The sequence below is a fragment of the Bombina bombina genome, chromosome 10, assembly GCF_027579735.1.
Source record: "Bombina bombina isolate aBomBom1 chromosome 10, aBomBom1.pri, whole genome shotgun sequence".
NCBI lineage: Eukaryota > Metazoa > Chordata > Amphibia > Anura > Bombinatoridae > Bombina > Bombina bombina.
The window spans coordinates 204,374,161-204,396,027 of record NC_069508.1 but is presented as its reverse complement, the minus strand read 5'-3'; the positions used below and the strand labels follow the sequence as shown (position 1 = coordinate 204,396,027).

Genomic DNA, 21,867 nt, shown 5'->3' with positions numbered 1-21,867 from the left:
CAGTAATGAGATCTGATTATACCTACAGATATAAGATACAGACACATATATATGTACACAGTGTGATCCAGTAATGAGATCTGATTATACCTACAGATATAAGATACAGACACATATATATGTACACAGTGTGATCCAGTAATGAGATCTGATTATACCTACAGATATAAGCTAAAGACACATGTATATGTACACAGTATGATACAGTAATGAGATCTGATTATACCTACAGATATAAGATAGATAAATACACATGTATATGTACACAGTGTGATACAGTAATGAGATCTGATTATACCTACAGATATAAGATACAGACACATGTATATGTACACAATGTGATAAAGTAATGAGATCTGATTATACCTACAGATATAAGATACAGACACATGTATATGTACACAATGTGATAAAGTAATGAGATCTGATTATACCTACAGATATAAGATACAGACACATGTATATGTACACAATGTGATAAAGTAATGACATCTGATTATACCTACAGATATAAGATACAGACACATATATATGTACACAGTGTGATCCAGTAATGAGATCTGATTATACCTACAGATATAAGATAGACACATGTATATGTACACAGTGTGATACAGTAATGATATCTGATTATACCTACAGATATAAGATACAGACACATGTATATGTACACAGTGTGATAAAGTAATGATATCTGATTATACCTACAGATATAGGATACAGACACATGTATATGTACACAATATGATAAAGTAATGAGATCTGATTATACCTACAGATATAGGATACAGACACATGTATATGTACACAGTGTGATACAGTAATGAGATCTGATTATACCTACAGATATAGGATACAGACACATGTATATGTACACAATGTGATACAGTAATGAGATCTGATTATACCTACAGATATAGGATACAGACACATGTATATGTACACAATGTGATACAGTAATGAGATCTGATTATACCTACAGATATAGGATACAGACACATGTATATGTACACAATGTGATACAGTAATGAGATCTGATTATACCTACAGATATAAGCTAAAGACACACATATATGTACACAATGTGATACAGTAATGAGATCTGATTATACCTACAGATATAGGATACAGACACATGTATATGTACACAATGTGATACAGTAATGAGATCTGATTATACCTACAGATATAGGATACAGACACATGTATATGTACACAATGTGATACAGTAATGAGATCTGATTATACCTACAGATATAGGATACAGACACATGTATATGTACACAATGTGATACAGTAATGAGATCTGATTATACCTACAGATATAGGATACAGACACATGTATATGTACACAATGTGATACAGTAATGAGATCTGATTATACCTACAGATATAAGATAGACACATGTATATGTACACAATGTGATACAGTAATGAGATCTGATTATACCTACAGATATAAGATAGTCACATGTATATGTAAACAGTGTGATAAAGTAATGAGATCTGATTATACCTACAGATATAGGATACAGACACATGTATATGTACACAGTGTGATACAGTAATGAGATCTGATTATACCTACAGATATAAGATACAGACACATGTAAATGTACACAATGTGATACAGTAATGAGATCTGATTATACCTACAGATATAAGATACAGACACATGTATATGTACACAATGTGATACAGTAATGAGATCTGATTATACCTACAGATATAAGATACAGACGCATGTATATGTACACAATGTGATACAGTAATGAGATCTGATTATACCTACAGATATAAGATACAGACGCATGTATATGTACACAATGTGATACAGTAATGAGATCTGATTATACCTACAGATATAAGATAAAGACACATGTATATGTACACAATGTGATACAGTAATGAGATCTGATTATACCTACAGATATAAGATACAGACACATGTATATGTACACAGTGTGATACAGTAATGAGATCTGATTATACCTACAGATATAAGATACAGACACATGTATATGTACACAATGTGATAAAGTAATGAGATCTGATTATACCTACAGATATAAGATAAAGACACGTGTATATGTACACAATGTGATACAGTAATGAGATCTGATTATACCTACAGATATAAGATACAGACACAAGTATATGTACACAATGTGATACAGTAATGAGATCTGATTATACCTACAGATATAAGATACAGACACAAGTATATGTACACAATGTGATACAGTAATGAGATCTGATTATACCTACAGATATAAGATACAGATACATGTATATGTACACAATGTGATAAAGTAATGAGATCTGATTATACCAACAAGCTCAAATCATTTTATTAGGTTGTGGCTTCAAAACACAAAATCAGCTATTTCATATACACAAACCTTTAAAAACAAATCTGATACATTTTATCCTCTGCAGCTGGTAAAAACGTAATTGGAAACACATTAAGGGAAAAACAATTTTATAGTATGTTGTCCCTTTAAGTGAAAAGGAATTTCAGAAGAAGTTAAGTAGTAGCGGTCTTAAGACCACCGAGTCTAAAATGCTGAGGTCCCGAAGTTGCAATCGTAGCTAAATAAATGAGGCCCAAAGAGTCAGGAGCCCAAATCCTTTTATTTTATTGTCTGACTTTGTAGAAGTTAATTATTTTTTGTATGAGTCTGTTTTATAAATGGGCGACCAGGATTTAATTTTCTGTTTTAGGGGCAAATGCTCAAAAAAGTCCGCCAGCCCAGTTGCTTTATCAGTTATTTCATATATACATTTTCTCTTTTCTTACAGATTGTGGGACCATCAGATGGATCAAGCTATATTATTGATTACTACGGAGCTAGACTTGTCCGACTTAGTATTAACAATGAGACATTTAGAAAAACGCAGTCCTACCCGTAATCCACTAGCAAGTCTCTATAATAGATTTTTTTTTTTTTTTTTTTTTTAAAGATCTGACCTGGAGTATTCCTTCTAGTGTATCTAATTGATGCAGAGGATTTACCTCTGGATTATAACTGGTACTGGAAGCAATGTAATGCTTTACAAGGCGTCTCCCCAGTCGCTCGCTAATGGCAAATACATATCAAGAAGTGTGTACAACCCGTCCTCATTCCAGCAATTGAAAAATCAAAGAAACATGAGAGGGGGAACAAAAAGGTGCTTTAAGATTTTCAGTTTAAAGATGCGTTTTACAAGGAGTTTGTTGCTGTCTTTTCCACATAAAGTCAAAAAGAATAAAGCGTGTTGCAAAGAAAATGCTTTGGTTGGACATTAAATAACCTCCGACACAGCCTTTTCCATTTTATCTTTCTAGCAGCTGGGCATATATGCTTTGTTAGTAAGAGTTTATTTTTCTGCATTTGCAGATCACAAAGTTGTTTTGTTTTTTTTATATATATTTTAGTTTTCCAATTGATCTTGATTAAAAAGCCATGTGCAAAGTTACACATTTAATTGGAGATTTAAAGTAATATTTTCTTTCTTACATTTGAAAGGCTATTAAATTAATTACTTTTTTAATTTTGAAACTTACTGTGCTTTTAAAAAAAAAAAAAAAATATATAGTTCTATGACTGTAGTGAGCAGTCTATCCCTAGAGGTAAGTTTTTGTTCACAAACATGCACTTCCTGTTTTATCAATGACTAATAAGGGACATTCTACAACAAAGCGTGACATGCTTTACACCATCATACTTGGCATTTTTGTATAACTGGTCCTAGCTTAATATGGGTTTGGCCACCACAAATGAGTTAAATTTATTTGTAATGCAACATTTGCAGTTCCCAGCAGAAAAAAAACAGTGATTGGTGGCTACATGTAACTGCCATTCTTGATTGGCTCTCTGGCTGTGTTCTGCTTCATGATGATGCGGCTGTGCGTGCTCAGTGTGTCCTGCCTGGTCGCGTAGCTGAGTGCTCAGAGTTGAAATATTTGAACTTTAGATGTGGTGCGAAGCATCTGCTTTGCCTTGCGCCGGATCGCTTGCAGTGTGTCACAGCCTTTAACCAGTGTGTTTAACCCCTTAACAGTTAAACACACATTGTCCGTAATTAACACATGTAATTTTTGCGTTAGGATGTCTTTTAAAAGACTATTAAATAGAATTACATAATAAACAGGTGCATACTAAAAACACAATGCAAAAATACAATCTGAATTTCATATGAGTTTTAGATTTTTTGGCAACCACCTTTTTGTGCAAAGAAAGGAGCAAAATGTATGTTGTTGTTTTTTAAAGATATGCAGAAGCCACTTTGTCAGTTCCTTATGTGCATTAAAGTTGGTAAAATATCTTTCTGTGCTTTTGTAAACATTTTGAAAAGCAAGTGTCTTTTCAGTCCTAGGCAAATAAATGGAGCCTAACAGGAAGTACCTTTACTATTGTAATTGTTAACTTCAAAAACATAGCCAAATGCAATAAGATACAATTGTAGTTAAAGGGACAGTCTACAATAGAATTGTTATTGTTTAAAAAGATAGTTAATCCCTTTAATTACCATTCCCCAGTTTTGCACAAGTTATATTAATAATCTTTTTTTTTTTACCTCTGTGATTACCTTGTATCTAAGCCCTTTTTTTCAGTCCTTTTGACAGACTTGCATTTTAGCCAATCAGTGCCCTCCCATAAGTAACTTCAAGGGAGTGAGCAAAATGTTATCTATATAGCACACATGAATTAACACCCTTTAGTTGTTAAAAAAAAAACAAAAAAAAAAACGGTTACATGCATTGAGATAAGGGACGGCCTTCAAGGGCTTAGAAATTAGCATATGAGCCTGCCTAGGTTTAGCTTTCAACTAAGAACACCAAGAGAACAAAGCAAATTTGATGATAAAAGTAAATTAGAAAGTTGCTTAAAGTGACATGCCCTATCTGAATCATAAAAGTTTAATTTGGTTAGATTGTCCCTTTTAATACTTGCAGAAAAAACGTCCGTAGACTAAACCTGTAAATATTGTTATAGTGAACTAAACCTGTAAATATTGTTATAGTGAACTAAACCTGTAAATATTGTTATAGTGAACTAAACCTGTAAATATTGTTATAGTGAACTAAACCTGTAAATATTGTTATAGTGAACTAAACCTGTAAATATTGTTATAGTGAACTAAACCTGTAAATATTGTTATAGTGAACTAAACCTGTAAATATTGTTATAGTGAACTAAACCTGTAAATATTGTTATATTAAGAATGTTTCACCTTCACATATCCCCCCCCTTTCCTTACATAAACATTGACCAAGCATAATTTATTACGTTATTTTATTTATTTTTATTGTATGATCTAAGTGCAACTGTGCAAAGAAAAGAACATTTTATTTGACTCAGTGGAATATATTAGGAGACAAACAAGGAATGACTCTTTACAAGTATTAAAATAAAACAGATTTCTGACTAGGCGTTATAATTAAAGGGACACGGAAGTTAAAATGTACTTTTAAATGTTATTTTTACTTCTATTAAAGGACCATTAATTACAGTAGGTTATGCATAATACAATGCATTTTGAATTTCAAATGAGATTTTTTTTTTTTTATTCTGCAAGTTTAAAAGTTACTTTTTGTTTTCCTGCCCCGTGTATTGTAACAGCCATGTGCCAATCTCAAATGCAAATACTTGCACATGCTCAGTAGGAGCTGGTGTCTGAAAGTGTGCATATACATTTTGATAATGTAAGTAATCTGGAAAGTTGTTCCCCCCCCCCCCCCATTTTGACTTCCAAATCCCTTTTAAGTATTGTTACATCTAAGTAGAATATATTAAAGGTATATTAATCGCATCTTGCTTTGTCTTTCACTCCCTAGAGAGGCCAAAATTCTAAATCTTCAACCTTGGTATTCCGAAAGCTACTGATTGTCTAAATCAGCTGATTTGCAGGTTACAGAATTGGCTTCTTGGCCTTTCTAGGGACTGTGGGTCAGTTACAAGTTTTTACACAGATAAAAAAGATGATTATGTCCCTTTGCAATTCCCATAAGATGTAAGCAGTTTATAAAGGAGCACAAGCTAGCATTGCCTTGTAGCTCCCCTGTGTATCCCATGGCCTGTGCTAATTTGTCCTTTACTAAATTCTGCTTTTACATTTTTGTTCTTCCATTTGTTGACTGTACTGACCGTTGTTTGTGCTAATAAAAAATAGCTTATGTTTTGAAAAGTAACTGTGGTTTTGTTGTGTATTATGCTTAGAACAGTACATTGCTTTTAATCTCTCATCGTGTTATCAGTATCTGCCAAGCACAGCAAGACTGAAACATAAGGAATGAATTAGGTTCAGAACTATTTGTATTGCTGAAGCTAAATTATTTTCCACCATTAGATTTCAAAAGAACATTGTATTGATCTGCAATGTGAGAGAAGTGCTTTACAGCTCTGAGCTTTACTTCTAACTTACATCTATTATTGTTAGATGCTTTGTGGCAGATTGGAAAGCACTATACAGCGGATGTTGCTGTGAGAAATTAAAGGGACATGACAGTATTTTTTTATACATGCAATTAAGCCATATTTTGTGAAAGATTTACATACAATAGAAGTGTATTTAAAACTAGTTAGCAATGTTCAGTTTTGCAGCCTATGGACATACCCTTTAGGGGGAAAAAAGTTAATCTTATCTCCTTAACTGTAGCCATTTATTGACATCACATATAAGATTCTGCACTGATCAAAATATTGCTGGTGAAGGTTCTAGATCCTATAGCTTGTCCGCTTGTCTTTCTGGGGGAAAGTGAAAGAACGACAATGAGGTCAAGTAAAGGGACAGTTAACACCCTGTAATAACAAGATATTTCTGTTGTTTAGACTTCGCTGTTCTTGTTTACTGTGATTGCTTTTCAATAGCCAAACTCCACATGCCTTATTTGTAGGTACTTGCTTACTTCTGCCCTGCTCTTAATGTTAGTATTAACTAGGTCTGTGCAATCGGCAGCTTCGTAAGCTGCTAAATTCTCAAGATGGCATCCGCTGTGCAAATCCAGATCTTGGTGTGCTGCATTTTCACAAAAAGAAATCCGGCACCAAAAAGACCTGAATGCCGCGAGCGCCCACCTTCTTCCGCATTAGACAGCTAACAAAACCTTGCATAAACTTAATTGTGGTGCGGTTCTTATTTGTTAAAGCCAATTAGGGCCAGGTAATGGAGCAGGGTTAGCCTTGAAAAGTCAGCAGTGTACATTTCCAGTTCTGAGAATTAGAAAAGCCACAATTTTAAGAGTTATGGTACATGAAAAAGTTCAAAATTAATAAGAAATGTATATTGCAAAATTGTTTTAGTACTAATAACCAAACATTTTAAAGGTAAAGTGGGCAAAATAAATAATGAAGACATTACAAAGGGTTTTTTTGTTTGTTTTTTTAAATAACCTCTTAAAACCCTGACACACCGTTTGTAAGAGCAAGGTTTTAGGGGTTTCTAAGGCCTAAAGGAGCTGAGATCAAGGGGTTTGAATACTAACCCTTCCATCCAGCTCCCTGGGGCCACAAGAGATGAGGGGTAAGCGTTTGGGAGGGCCACTATAAGCTCTGAAATTACACTTCCCTACCACTAGGACGAGGCAAAGATTCCCAAACCCCAAGAACTCTACGAAACCTCTCCCACCTCACACATACCTCAGTCCTTACTTTGCCTCCACTGATGGTGGTTGAAGATGTGCATTCTTCAGTGACAGGGATTTTCAGTATATGTTGAGGCCCATTTACCCCTCAGAGTACAGTACTTGTCAGAGGGATGTATATGGGGTATGGTTTGTGAATCTTTATTTTCTATGGCATGGAGAGTCCACAAAACATTCTAATTGATAGTGGGATATTCACTCTTGGCCAGGAGGAGGAGACAAAGAGCACCTCAGCAGAGCTGTTAAATATCACTTCCCTTACCCATAACCTGCAGTCATTCTCTTTGCCTTGATCACGGGAGGATGGCAAAGATGGGGTCTGAAGATTTTAATCATTTTAATGGGTACTTTTCCCTGCAAGCAAGGATTGGGGCCATGCTGTGTCCATGTCAATCTGTTTAGTAAGAGTAATGGTGGCTATAAGCAGAAGACGACGAGGTGGTCTTTTCTTATACTTATAACATTATTGCTACCCCTATTATAGAAAGCCAGAGTTGGTTACTCTGTTCTTTCTTTTCTATATGTCCCTGGTAGATAAGGTGAAGCTGCCACACCTCCGAAAACAGCTCCTGCCTGACACAGCTGGATCCATAGGTAAGTGCTTTCCCTTCTAGGTTTGGAGGTATCGGCACTATAGGGGTTAAATCCTTGTGGAAAGTATTTGAATCTGTTTTAGGGCTGCTTTTATGTGAAAAGAGGCATCATTTTTTATTGGGGGCTCAGAGATTGGAGAGTTTATGGAGTGTTTGGCAGGTGTTTGTTATACTTGTTGCAATACCTTTTCTGCTCAGCTTATTGGCCTAATTACTTTTGCTGTGCTGCTGTTGGTTTTTGCGCATGACTGCTCCTCGGCACTTCCAGTTTTCAGCTTCTCTGTTCAGATCGGAGTTTGCTGCGGCGAGTGTGGAGGCTGCATTTTCTTTTATCCTACAGTGTCAAGTGGTTTTGGGTTTTTCTGATAACTGGTGTTTTTTGCTACCGGGTCTGTCCGGTTTTCTGTGCTAGTGGGATAGCAACTTCTGGAGGGGTAAAAGACCTCAGCAGAATTGAGGGTTTTAAGTGATTATTTGTTTTATTGCTTCATATTATTATTATATCATTTATTTGTATAGCATTGCCAAATTCCGTAGTGCTGGGTATAGCGCATAAATGAGCTTAATTTGGCATTTAATTTTTTTTTTGTTAATTGTGAACCGATACACAATTATGGACACTAATACTGAAGTTGATTTGTTTAAAAAATGCTTATTGTGTTTGGAGGCTAAGATAATTCCTCCTGTACAGTTTTGTTCATGTTTAAATAAAACTTTAAAGTTTAAAGATAAGATGTCTCTCCCTGAGCCTCCTGTGTCTCAGGATAGTGTTATCCTAGCTACGCCTCAGCTTTCCCTCAAGTTTCCCAAGCTTCACATGCAGTGCCCTGCGGTTCATCTCAACCTCCTGGGGGTTGTTTTTTTTTCCCCTAGGGATTTCGCTGTGGAGATTACTTCTGCTTTTTAAGCTTTTCCAAAGGTTTCTGATAAACGTAAGAGGAAATCTAAACATATCGATGTTAGTAAGGCTGACTCCACTATAGTTGCGTTAGTCATTTTGTCTCAATTATCTAATGAAGATGATACTTCAGTGGCTTCTGAGGGGGAATTGTCAGATTCTGATACTGTAGTGACAAATTCTGCATATTCAGAGGAGATTCATTTCTGATTTGTTAGGACACCTTTGAGTTCTTTTGAAGCAAGTTCTTGCTACTTTGGAAGAATCCGAATATGTTGCGGAGAATCCAAAGAGGTTTAGTAAACTTAATAGGGAATATGATGTGCCCTCATCTGTGGAAGTATTTCTAGTTCCAGACTGTATGGCAGATATTATAACTCAGGAATGAGAGAAACCAGGGATTCCTTTTTCCCCGTCCCCTGTTTTTAAAAAGATGTTTCCTGTTGCTGACTTTATTCGTGGCGCACGGTGCCCAAGGTAGAGGGAACTATATCTACCCTGGCTAAGAGAACTACTATTCCTATTGAAGATAGTTGTTCTTTTAAGGATCCCATGGACAAGAAGCTTGAGGCTTTTTTGAAGAAGATGTACATTCACCAGGGATTACAGTTTCAACCTGTTGTTAGTATTGCTACAGTTGCGGGAGCAGCATCTTATTGGTGCAATGATTTATCTAAACTTATCCTAGAAGAGACTACCAACATGCAAGTTCTTAGGTTGGGTGCTAAGATTTCTGGTTTTACTGTTTTAGCTTGCAGAGCTTTCTGGTTAAAATCTTGGTCTGCAGATGTTACATCCAAGTCCAAGCTTTTTTTTTTTATCTCTGCAAGGGTAAAACCTTGTTTGGACCTGGTCTGGCAGAAATTTATTTTTGACATTACAGGTGGAAAGGGTTCTTTCCTACCTCAGGATAAAAATAATAGTCCTAAGGGTCACCAGAATTCTAATTTTCGTAGCTTCAAGGGACAGAAGTCTTCCACTTCCTCTTCCAAGTCGGATCAATTCAAGTCTTCTTGGAGGTCCATTCAGCCTTGGAATAGGTGGAAGCTAAGAAGCCTACCGTTGATTCTAAATCAACATGAAGGGGCTGCCCCTAATGCTGTAGTGGATCAAGTGGGGGGCAAGCTTTCTTTCCTTCAGCAGGCTTGGATACGTGATGTTCCAGATCCTTGGGCAATATAGTCTCCCATGCTTACAGAATAGGATTCAAATCTTGTCCTTCCAGGGGCAGGTTTCACCTGTCAATGTTATCTGCGAATCGAATAAAGAGAGAGGCCTTCTTAAACTTTGTAAAGGACCGATCATCCCTGGGAGTGATTGTTCCAGTTCCTCTAGAGGAACAGGGTCTAGTATTCTATTCAAATCTATTTGTAGTTCCCAAGAAGGAAGGCACTTTTTGTCCCATTCTGGACCTAAAGAGTCTCAACCTATTCCCCAGGGTTCCGTCCTTCAAGATGGAGACCATCCGTTCTATTCTTCCTTTGGTCCAAAAGGGTCAGTTCATGACGACCATAGTTCTGAAGGACACGTATCTTCATGTTCCTATTCACAGGGATCATTACCAGTATCTAATGTTTGCCTTCCAGGACACACATTTCCAGTTTGTTGTCCTTCCTTTTGGCCTTGCTACAGCTCCCAGAATTTTTACCAAGCTTCTGGCAGTGGTGAGGTCCCAGGGTATTGCTGTGGCGCCTTATCTAGACAACATTCTAGTTCAAGTGCCATCTTTTCATCTAGCAAGATCTCATACCAAGATGTTGTCTATTCTATGTTCCAATGGGTGGAAAGTGAATCTGGGAAAGCGTTCCCTTGTTCCAGATACAAGTTTTGTTTCTTGGGAACAATCATAGATTCCCTGTCCATGAAGATTTTTCTGACGGACGTCAGAAGATCCAAGCTTCATGTTTCTTGCCTGTCTCTCCAGTCTGCTATTCATCCATCTGTGGCTCAATGCATGGAGGTGTTTAGACTGATAGTTGCCTCCATGGACATCATTCCATGGATTTCATCATGGGCTCTCCACCCAGAGTTTTTCACAATGATAACTCTCAAGTGGGGGGGGGGGGTTCCAGAGTTGGATCTGATCTTCCAAAGTACAGTTCAAGATCAAGAGATTCTCAAGCCGTTCTGGTAGATGCTCTAGCGGTTCATTGGAGCTTCAATCTAGCATACCTGTTTCCTCTGTTTGCGTTGCTTCCACGAATAATTGCTAGCATTAAACAGGAGGGAGCTTCTGTGATTCTAATAGCTCCTGCATGGCCTTCCAGGATCTGGCTCACGGATCTGGTGACGATGTCATCTCTTCCACCGTGGTTACCTTTCAGGAAGGACCTTCTACTTCAGGGTCCCTTTCTTCATCCAAATCTGGTTTCTCTGAAGCTGACTGCTTGGAGATTGAATGTCTAAGTTTGGCTAGACGTGGCTTCTCTGAGAAAGTCATAGATACTATGATTCAGGCTCGTAAACCGGTTACTCACAGAATTTACCATAGGGTATGGTGTAAATACCTTCATTGGTGTGATTCAAAAGGTTTTTCTTGGAACAAAATAAGGGTTCCTAGAATTTTGGCTTTTCCTTAGAAAGGCCTAGAGATGGATTTGTCAGTCAGTACTTTAAAGGGTTTCTGCTCTGTCTATTCTTCTGCATAAACGTCTGGCAGTTCTGCCAGATGTTCAGTTTTTTGTTCAGGCCTTAGTCAGAATTAGGCCTGTGTTTAAATCTGTTGCTCCTCCTTGGAGTCTTAACCTTGTTCATAGTTTTGCAGCAGGCTCTGTTTGAGCCAATGCATTCTGTTAGTATTAAATTACTATCTTGGAAGGTTTTGTTTCTTCTTGCTATTTCTTCTGCTCGCAGAGTTTCCGAACTTTTGGCTCTGCAGTGTAATTCCCCTTGCGTTATTTTTCATGCTGATAAGGCGGTCCTTCGTACTAAGCTCAGGTTTCTCCCTAAGGTAGTTTTGGATCGCAATATTAATCAGGAAATTGTTGTTCCTTTTTATCCTAACCCTTCTTCCCAGAAGGAATGTCTTTTGGATAACTTGGATGTTGTGTGTGCTCTTAAATTTTACCTTCAAGCAACTAAAGATTTTCGGCAGACTTCTGCCCTGTTTGTTTTCTCTTGTAAGCGTAGGGGTTAGGCCACTTCTACTACTTTCTCTCTGGTTGAGACGCGTTATCCATTTAGCTTATGAGACAGCTGGACAGCAGCCTCCTGAGATAATTATGGTTCATTCCACTAGAGCCGTTTCATATTCATGGGCTTTCAAAAATGAAGCTTCTGTGGAGCAAATCTGTATTCATACTTTTTCCAAATTCTATAAATTTGATACTTTCGCCTCAGCTGAAGCTTCTTTTGGGAGAATGGTTCTTCAAGCGGTGGTGCCTTCAGTTTAGGTCTACCTGTCTTGTTTTCCCTCCCTATTCATTCTGTGTCCTCTAGCTTGGGTATTGGTTCCCACTAGTAATTAAAATGTTTTGTAGACTCTCCATGCCATAGGAAAGAAAACAAAATGTATGCTTACTTGATGATTTTATTTCTGGCATGGAGAGTCCACAACCCGCCCTTATTCAAATTAAGACGGCAGGTTTTTTATCTAGTTCTAAGGCACCTCTATACCCTTTTTTATCTTCTTTTTCCGTTTCCCTTTGGCCAAATGACTGGGGGTTATGGGTTAGGGAAGTGATACTTAACAGCTCTGCTTGGGTGCTCTTTGCCTCCTCCTGCTGGCCAGGAGTGAATATCCCACTAGTAATTAGTGTTTTATAGACTCTCCATGCCCGGAAATATTTTAAATGCCCTTTTAAAATTCTTGTTTTTAAATTCCACCCTTTGTGTCTCTTTATTCGTGGACTCCACAGCTAGGGCATTAGTTAACAGGAGTAATGGATCATGGACTCTACCACCTGTATGAAAGAAAACCATAATTTATGCTTACCTGATAAATTAATTTCTTTTGTGGTGGTGAGACTCCACAAGACCCCACACTATATTTTTGGTGGTGTTTTATTTTTTCTTAAGCACATTTCTTTTTCAAGATACGATGAGTCCAACGGATTTCATCCTTGTGGGATATCGCCTCCTGGCCAGCAGGAGGAGGCAAAGAGCTCCACAGCAGAGCTGTATAAATAGCTCCTCCCTCCCAACCCAGTCATTCTCTTTGCCTGTGTTAGTGATAGGAAGAGGCAAAGTGAGGTGTTAGTTTAGATTCTTCAATCAAGTGTTTATTATTTTTAAAGTAGTGTCTCTGAGTGCTACTTTGTGCTGGGGTGTAGCCTAGACCAGATCAGTCTCTTCAGTAAAAAAAAGAGAAACATTTGGTGGCTTTAAAGCAATAGGAACTGGTGGGACATAATTCTCACTGCGCCTCCCATTCATATTTGCTGCCCTAATTCCAGATAGCCTAAACATTTAACTCAGGCTGATCTTTGTCCACAGGGCTATGGGAGGGAGAGGACCTCTGAAAACCTGCTGGACTGCCATGCTGTTGCACAGCTTTTTAGCTGCCAGGGGCGACTCCGACTCTGCTGGTATTCTCTAGTCCGTCCAGTAGGTTATTAAGGAATGGAAGGAACGCTTTCATTATTTAAAAAAATATATATTTTTCCATAGTGGGCTTTACTATAGAGGCTGGACAAGCATTCACTGGGGTGGACGGAGTAGTCTCCAGCCTGGCCGAGAGAACCTTGATTCCCCTAGAGGTCCTATGGATAAGAAGTAGAAGGAGACGTACACCAGGGTTTCTAATGGCAACCTTCTGGGTACTCTGCTACTGTCACTAGTACGACGGCCTATGGGTCTGATGTTTTTTCTGATGCTGCTAGGTCAGAATCTCCTTTGGATAAGGACCCAGGATAGGATGAAGGCCTTTGAGTTGGCTACTTCCTTTATTTCTAATTTTTCCCTTCGGGGTTTGTTGTTCCAATTCAGAGTCCTTTAGTTAGAGTCTGTTCTACGGATGTATGCTCTAAGTTTAAGCTTTTAGCGATTCCTTGCAAGGGGATGACATTGATGGGATCTGGCTTGATCAAAGTTATATCTTTTTATCCTGCTGTTCAATTGGACACAGCCTGGAGGACATGTCTTCGATCCGGGACAGGATCTTGTTGGGCAGACTATCAATTTTTGTTCAGGCTTGGGTGCGGGATGTTCAAGATCCCTGGGCTTTAGAAATAGTGTCCCAGGGGTACAAATTGGAATAATAAAAAAAAAAATTCCCCTATCGGCAGATTCCTGCCCTCAAGATTATCTGCAGACCAGATAAAAAGAGACGATCTTACGTTGCGTAGAGGATCTCTTTGACAGGGGAGTGATCGTTCCCGTTCCAGCACAGGAACAGGGTCGGGGTTTTTACTCAGTTCTGTTTGTGGTTCCTAAAAAAGAGGGAACCTTCAGACCAATCTTGGACCTCAAGAGTCTAAGACAAATTTCTCAGAGAAGGTCAGTTCAGGACCACAGTGGACCTAAAGGTTGCATGCCTTCATGTGCCCATTCACGGGGACCATTACAAATTTCTTAGGTTTGCATTCTTAGCAAACACTTTCAGTTCATGTTACCTTTCGGCCTGGCTACTGCTCCAAAAATATTTACACAGGTGCTGGGATCTCTTCTGGCGGTTCTTCGACCACAGGGCATTGGAGTGGCGCCGTATCTGGACGACATTCTAATTCAAGCGTCATCATTTCAACAAGCCAGATCCCATACCAACCTGGTATTATCCTTCCTGTGTACTCATGGGTGGCAGATAAATCTGGTAAAAAGGCTCCTTGTTTCCGAGTACAAGGGTAACCATTATAGGGACCATAATAGATTCCCTGTCGATGAAAATATTTCTGACAGAGGTCAGGAAAACAATGTTGTTACATACCTGTCGTGCCCTTCAGTCCACTCTCCGGCCTTCGGTGGCTCAATGTATGGAGGTAATTGGGCTGATGGTGGCGACAATGGATATCATCCCTTTTGCTTAGTTCCATCTCAGACCTCTACAGCTAAGCATGCTCAGGTAATGGGATTTTACACACCTGTCTCCTCTGATAACTCTAGATCAGGAGACAAGGGATTCTCTTCAGTGGTGGTTGTCTCTGGATCATCTATCCCAGGGAACCTGCTTTCGCAGGCCGGCTTGGGAAATTGAGTCACCAGACGCCAGCCTTCTGGGGTGAGGAGCTGTCTGGAACTCCCTGAAGGCTCAGGGACTTTGGACTCAGTCAGAGTCAGTTCTCCCTATAAACATTATATAGAACTCAGAGCGATTTCTGGCCTGGCCTCGGTTAGCCGCGGCCAAATTTATCGGGTTCCAGTCGGACAATATAACTTCTGTGGTTTACATCAATCATCAGGGGGGAGCAAGAAGTTCCCTAGCGATGACGAACGTATCCAAAATATTTCAATGGGCGGAGACCCATTCTTGTTGCCTGTCAGCAATCCACATCCCGGGAGTAGAGACGGATTTCTTGGGCAGACGTTCCATCCGGGGGCGTGGGAACTCCATCCGGAGGTGTTTTCCAAGCTGATCCTCAAGTGGGGAAAGCCGGAGTTGGATCTGATGGCATCTCGAAGGAATGCCAAAGTTCCGAGATACCGGTTGAGATCCAGGGACCCCCAGGCGGAAATAATAGACGCTCTGGAGGTTCCTTGGAACTTCAATCTAGCATACCGTTTCCTCTATTTGCTCTTCTTCATTGCTTAGTTGCCCGATTCAATCAGGAGAGGCCGTCAGTGATACTCATGGCACCGGCATGGCCTCTGAGAGTTTGGTATGCGGTCCTGATAGAGATGGCATCTCTACCACCTTGGAGACTGCCGTTAAGGAAGGGCCTTCTCATTCAGGGTCCTTTCCTTCATCCAATTCTAGCTTCTCTGAAGCTGGCTGCGTGGAGATTGAACACTTAATTTTATCCAAGTGTGGGTTCTCTGATCCGGTCATAGAGACCTTGTTTCAGGCTCGTAAGCCTGTACCTTGAAAAATCTACCCTAAGATTTGGCATAGATTCTTTCATTGGTGTGAATCCAGGGGCTCCTCTTGAAGTAGAGTTCGGATTCCTAGAGTCGGGAGAAGGGTTTCTCTGCTAGTTTCCTAAAGGGTCAAATTTCGGTTCTATCTATTTTTGTTTCACGAACGTCTAGCAGGTGTAACAGATGTTCAATCTTTTTGTCAGGCCTTGGTAAGAATCAGGCCTGTGTTAAAACCAGTTACTCCTCCATGGAGTCTTCTTCTAGTTTTCAAATTTCTTCAAGGGGCTCAGTTTGAGCCTATGCATTCCTTAGATATCAAGTTGCTATCTTGGAAAGTTCTTTTTCTGGTTGCTATTTCTTCTGCGCGAAGAGTCTCAGTACTCTCGGCGCTACAATGCGAATCTCCATACCTTATTTTTCACTCAGATAAGGTAGTGTTTTAGAACAAACTTAGGTTTTCTTCCTAAAGTTGTTTCGGATAGGAACATTAACCGAGAAATTGTTGTTCCTTCCTTGTATTATAATCCTTTTTCCCAGAGGGAGAGACTTCTTCACAATTTAGATGTGGTTCGGGCCCTGAAGTTTTATCTTCAGGCGACTAGAGACTTTAGTCAGTCCTCTCCTTTGCTTATAGTTTTTTCCGGTAGACATAAGGGTCAGAAAGCTGCGACTTCTTATCTTTCTTTGTAGATGAAGAGTATCATACGTTTTGTATATGAGACTGCTGGACAGCATCCTCCTAAGAGGGTTACGGCTCATTCCACTAGGGCTGTGGCTTCCTCATGGACATTCAAAAATGATGCTTCTGTTGAACAGATTTGCAAGGCTGCAACTTGGTCCTCTCTTCACACTTTTTCCAAATTTTATAAATTTGATACTTTGGCCTCTGCTGAGGCTGTTTTTGGGAGGAAAGTTCTTCAAGCAGTGGTGCCTTCCGTTTAGATTCCCTGTCTTGTCCCTACCCTTTCATCCGTGTACTATAGCTTTGGTATTGTATCCCACAAGTAAGGATGAAATCCGTGGACTCATCGTATCTTGAAAAAGGAAAGGAAATTTATTTATTTTTTGATACGATGAGTCCACGGCCCGTCCTGTTCTATGAGACAGGTTTTTAACTTTTTGTTAAACTTCAGACACCTCTGCTCCTTGGCTTTTCCTTTCTCTTCCTAACTTCAGTCGAATGACTGGGTTGGGAGGCTGGGAGGAGTTATTTATACAGCTCTGCTGTTAAGCTCTTTGCCTCCTCCTGCTGCCCAGGAGGCGATATCCCACAAGTAAGGATGAAACAGTGGACTTTTTGTATCGAAAAAGAAATAAATTTATCAGGTAAGCATAAATTTCCTTTCCCCCCCCCCTGTTCCTTTTATTGCTTGTATTGCTTTTTTCCTACCTCATTTTGCTTGGCTATATGTTAGACTGAGGTACCTGTGAGATGTTTTTATAGAGCTCTTGGGGTTTGGCAATCTTTGTCTCCTCCTAGTGGTAGGGTAGAGTAATTCCCAGCAGTAATGGATTGTGGACTCTCACCACCATGAAATTTAATTTTATCAGGTAAGCATAAATTGTTTTTCATTTAATTGGGCCTAAGTGTATTTCAGTTTCAAATATCCTTCCATTAGCAAAAATACTTCTTGTAAAAGTACATTTCAAATTCAAGATTGCTTTTTTTTGGCAGATATTAAAGAGACATTAAAGTCAAAATTAAACTTTAATGATTTAGTGCATGTAATTTTAAACAACTTTCCCATTTATTTCTATGATCTAATTTGCTTTGTTCACTTGATATTCTTTGTTGAAAAGTATACCTTGGTAAGCTCAGGCGCAGCAATGCACAACTGGGAGCTAGCTGCTGATTAGTGGCTGCACACATATGCCTCTAGTTATTGTCTCAGCCAATGTGTTCAGCTAGCTCCCAGTAGTGTATTGCGGCCCCTTCAACAAAGGAGAATGAAACAAATTTGATAACAAAAGTAAATTGGAAAGTTGTTTAAAATTGCTGCTCTATCTTTATTATTATTTTCATTTATTTGTATAGTGCTGCACAATTCTTAATCATGAATGATAAATGCAGGTTTCAGGGCCCTTTATTCTATAATCCATTGTACTTTACATAGGATTGTTTGCTTTGCAGATGCACCAGGCTTCTGTTGTCCTGCGTTTCACTAGATTCCAGTACATCTTGTACTTTTGGCAATAAGTTGACACAGAAAATCTCAGAACAGTTCGCAGCTTTTAAATATCCAAGTAGAGTTACAGGCCATGTGTGTTTGATCACAATATACCATGCTTGAGACTTATCTCAGCTTATGAAGGATGACGAAACACACAAACCTAATTGCTTCAACATGGGAATTGTATCAGGCGAGCTTGTTATGATAAATAGCTTCCAGTGTTATAGGTTTTCCATCTCTTATACGCATCTTGGCTCACCTCGCTGTATGAAGTATAAATATTGTTCCCTTGATACCGTTACATCACTATCCCTCACATTTATTCACAGCCTTAGGTTTAAAGTATTAGAATGGTCTTATAATGGTTTAAAATTATCATAAAATAGTTTATACAACTTGAGATTCTTTAGCATGGAAAGATGATAGAAAAATAATGGCACTCATTGTTGGATGTTTTAGAGTAGAGTTGTATGGTGAACATTTCAACAAGGATTTTGTTTTCTTGACTTTATTTTCATGTATTTAAATTGTTATTAAAGGGACACAACCTAATTTTTTTTTTCTTTTTTCCGTGATTCAGATAGAGGATGTGATGTTAGACAACTTTCCAATTTACTTCTCTTATCTCATTTGATTTGTTCTCTTAGTATCCTATGCTGAAAATGCTTCTTAGTTAGGCTCAGGAGCTGCCTGTTGGTGGCTGCATTTATATGTCTCATGTTATTGACTTATCCAATGTGTAAACTAGCTCCCAGTAATTAATTTCTGCTTTTTTTCCAGAAAAGTATATCAAGAGAATGAAGCAAATTAGATAATAGAATTAAATACGAGAGTTGTTTAAAATTGTATTCTCTTTCTGAATTCTGAAAGAAAAAAATTGAGTTTCATGTCCCTTTAAGGCTACTATTGTTGCCTTCCTATTAGTATTAGTGGATTTGCTCTATTAAAGTTTTGTTCAGTTGTAATTATTTCATAAGCTTATGTGTTACATCTGCTGATTTGTTTTTCCTTAATATGTAGTTTCCTCGTTACAAAATTGTTTTTTTATTATTTTTTTATTTGTTCATTTTTATTAATAATTGTAGTGGTACAGACAAAATCATAACTTATGATAATTCTAAATACATATTACAGAGTTACAGGTTATTTAGGTTGTAGTTCCAATCTTGCTATAGGTCCATACAGAATGATGATCACCTATAAATTGCATTTATCCATTCTCAAGCTGTACCTCAATAGAAAAAAGAGAAAACAAAAACATTAACCATCCAGATCATTTCACAATCGTAAGAAGTATGTTTCTTAATTATCTCCTCTAATATTGCATTTACTACTTTGATATAAAGTGGAAGCATAGGATATAGGTCAAAGGATGCACAGGAAGAGGGGTGACGGAGGCAAGACAGCCCTGCTCTAGTGGAATGGTGTGTATGGATTTCCATTTAAGGATACTTTTTTTTATTATTAGTATGAGATTATTTTTAAAGCAATAACAAATACAAGTCTCAAATTGGAATCTGTAATTGGTTGTAAAAGAGCAACTTTGTCATTTGACCAGCCAGTCAGGCTTCCTTTTCAGAAAAAAATATCCATGGGCTTTTGTTTGTATTACAGCTGATTAACCCCTTCACAGCCAGGAATATCAGAAGTGTGGTTTGCAGCTGCAATTAGCTGCCTTTGGCAAAGCCATGCAAGTCTGCTATTTCTGAACAAAAGACAGAAAATATTTTCATGCCTTATTTTTATCCAGAATCACAGATTAGGGGAGGGGAATTCCTCCCCCCAAGACTTATTGTTTTATATTATAATTTAAAAGGGCTCTAAATCTGAGAAAAAAATAATTCTCCCTCACTACTCAGAAAGAGAATAGAGCCTCTAAAAGGTCGCCAATTTACCTCGCCACCAAACTCACCTTGTGCTCTCGCCATTCCCTCCCGAAGGGATATCGGAAAATCAAAAGTATATCAAAGCGCCAGCTGACCGGCTTGGGTTCAGAAATGCGAAACCTATTCCTTCACAGTTAGTTAAAACAGAGTATTTATTAAAACAATATTAAAATGTAGCCGAATACAGTTGTTGTGTAGATTTTTTTTGCATACATTCACATGTAACAATTAACAATAAAACAATAAAACAATGAAAGGTACCTTCAAGGATAACAATAACATTGAGACAAGTTGTCCTATATCAGTGTTACCTGATATGGTTATGAATAACCCAAAGATGATTACATAGGGTGACTAAAGGATGTCCGGATTGGATAAATAAACGCACTCCCCTATAGTGGTGCTAACTACTATAGTTCCTTATAGCAGTGCTACTTACTATAGTTTACTAACCAGTATGGGGTTCATACAATATTGCTTTCAGTATTACAACAAAGATCCCTGCTAAAATACTTAAACAGTTCAGAAACAGGCCGGTTAGGGATATTCCTAATTCAATTTTGTTTTAACATGCAGATTACCCCAGAGTAGTGCTATCCCTCTGGAGATCTTTCTAAGTCTGTCCAGAGTGGGTTAGGGCCTCAATATGTATCAACTCCTATTGTTTCTACTTGTTGAATAAAAGGAACTGATCTACTGTACCTCACAAGGATCAGAGGCCGTTCTCCGCTAGCGGATGGATATGATGATAAGTGTCGGTGAATATGTGCTGTAAATATGTGATCAAAATCAGGTGATTCAAATGTTAGGTGGTTCGAATGGTAATAATAAACAAATCACAAATATACAAATTATTCAAAATTCAGTGATGCTAATAAACATAGTGAAACATAACTTCTAACTAAAAAATCCTGCAATGAATAAAAGAAAATTCTGATTCGAAATATTGTCGGCTGGTATCCTGCTGGTCACTAGTGTTATCTGGGGAATCCTTTGAAGCACACTTTAACACTTTGAAAATTTACTTTTGGAGTACTGTTTTTACACACATCGTTTTTTGAACTTTTATTCATTGCAGGATTTTTTAGTTAGAAGTTATGTTTCACTATGTTTATTAGCATCACTGAATTTTGAATAATTTGTATATTTGTGATTTGTTTATTATTACCATTCGAACCACCTAACATTTGAATCACCTGATTTTGATCACGTATTTACAGCACATATTCACCGACACTTATCATCATATCCATCCGCTAGCGGAGAACGGTCTCTGATCCTTGTGAGGTACAGTAGATCAGTTCCTTTTATTCAACAAGTAGAAACAATAGGAGTTGATACATATTGAGGCCCTAACCCACTCTGGACGGACTTAGAAAGATCTCCAGAGGGATAGCACTACTCTGGGGTAATCTGCATGTTAAAACAAAATTGAATTAGGAATATCCCTAACCGGCCTGTTTCTGAACTGTTTAAGTATTTTAGCAGGGATCTTTGTTGTAATACTGAAAGCAATATTGTATGAACCCCATACTGGTTAGTAAACTATAGTAAGTAGCACTGCTATAAGGAACTATAGTAGTTAGCACCACTATAGGGGAGTGCGTTTATTTATCCAATCCGGACATCCTTTAGTCACCCTATGTAATCATCTTTGGGTTATTCATAACCATATCAGGTAACACTGATATAGGACAACTTGTCTCAATGTTATTGTTATCCTTGAAGGTACCTTTCATTG

The 21,867-nt window shown here is 38.2% G+C and overlaps 1 protein-coding gene across 2 annotated transcripts in view; it reads left to right on the top strand.

Moving 5' to 3' along the window:
- The window catches only part of TM2D1 (TM2 domain containing 1), a 266,966-nt gene that overhangs the window by 36,195 nt on the left and 208,904 nt on the right, over positions 1–21,867 (top strand). Inside the window, exon 6 of one of the 2 annotated variants that reach the window (XM_053693644.1) lies at positions 2,803–6,175. The exons of the other annotated variant lie outside the window; for it this stretch is intronic. Coding sequence (XP_053549619.1) covers positions 2,803–2,913 — 111 coding nt within the window. The 3' untranslated portion in view covers positions 2,914–6,175. Of the gene's footprint in view, positions 1–2,802; positions 6,176–21,867 lie in introns of those variants that run through there. 2 annotated transcript variants of the gene reach the window in all.